The 1339-nt window shown below is 33.8% G+C and overlaps 1 protein-coding gene across 1 annotated transcript; it reads left to right on the top strand.

The window, feature by feature from the left end:
- Window positions 1–1338, top strand: PTP4A1 (protein tyrosine phosphatase type IVA, member 1; the record flags this gene model as incomplete). The annotated part of the gene is made up of 3 exons (XM_023513138.1): window positions 1–95; window positions 305–379; window positions 1245–1338. Coding segments are annotated over 3 exons (264 nt in total), but the record flags the coding sequence as incomplete, so codon positions are not given.
- Between the last annotated feature and the right edge of the window lies 1 nt (window position 1339).

Consider the following 1339-nt stretch of genomic DNA (forward strand, 5'->3'; position numbering starts at 1 on the left):
CAGATTGTTGATGACTGGTTAAATCTTGTAAAAATCAAGTTTCGTGAAGAACCTGGTTGTTGTATTGCCGTTCATTGTGTTGCAGGCCTTGGGAGGTAAGACTGTTTATTTGGATCTTTGTAAAACTCTACATTAATGTGAAAATACTGACACTTTGAATTATCCTAATTTTTAAAATTAAGTCAATATTTATTGCTTGTATTACTTCAGTAGCAAGTATAGTAGATGATATTCTGGATTGGGGATGAATTTGCCAGAGTTTGATTTCAAAAAAATGACTTAACCAAAACTCTTGCCTTACCAGAGCTCCAGTGCTTGTTGCTCTCGCATTAATTGAAGGTGGAATGAAATATGAAGATGCAGTACAATTCATAAGACAGTAAGTAATGGATTTGCTTTTCATTTAATTTCAGATTAAGGTGAGGGTACCGACAATTGTTAGGTAGAATCCCTGTTGTAGTTGTGTCCCACACACAAGAGGTGTGCCATATACCCTTAACACTGTGCCTATTAAGTGGGAGCACACCAATTCTGCCTCCTCTCTACTCCCCAACTTGAACTGAGTTTTTCTCTTAGATGGGCAGTGTATTAGATCATCTGCTGGCTTCATGTTAGTATTGAGTACATTGGATACTTACTTGCTTTTCCATTCTTATGATACTTTTAAAATAGTATTAAAAGCAAGAAGTAAGATTTTACCCCTGCTTTGCATTTCATGCAGATGATTACTAACATTCTGATTCAACTATGTTTGAGTTATTTTGCTTTACGTTCTTTTTTTTTTTTTTTTGCTTTAAATTCTTAATTGAATGTATTGCCTGTTGGCTTGCATTTTTATTGAGGTATAAGTAAGAGAGAATAAAAATGTACAGATCTTGAATAGAATATTTTGAATGCTTCAAGACAAAACCTTTGTGGCATTATAGTCCTAAGCTCTGCCATCAAAAACTTCTTCTTCCTGACTTCTATCACCATAAATTAGTTTCGTCTTTTCTTGAACTTCATATAAATAGATAGATGAATTTTGACTTGTAACCCCCACTCAAAAGATTTAGGAAATTAACTTTTACTTTTGTTTTTCTATTTGGACATGTATGCTTATCCATATTCTTTTCTGTATCAAGTCATAGACTAATAATTCAAAATATTTAATTGCCATAAGAAGTGTATACTAAATGTTACTGTAAATAAGTATAGAGGGATTTTGCTTTAATTGCTTTCTCTCTTTTTTTTTTTTCTCCCAGAAAGCGGCGGGGAGCTTTTAACAGCAAGCAACTTTTGTATTTGGAGAAGTATCGTCCTAAGATGCGGCTGCGCTTCAAAGACTCCAATGGTCATA

The sequence above is a fragment of the Otolemur garnettii genome, unplaced genomic scaffold, assembly GCF_000181295.1.
Source record: "Otolemur garnettii isolate 467f Iridium unplaced genomic scaffold, OtoGar3 scaffold00035, whole genome shotgun sequence".
Classification (NCBI taxonomy): Eukaryota; Metazoa; Chordata; class Mammalia; order Primates; family Galagidae; genus Otolemur; species Otolemur garnettii.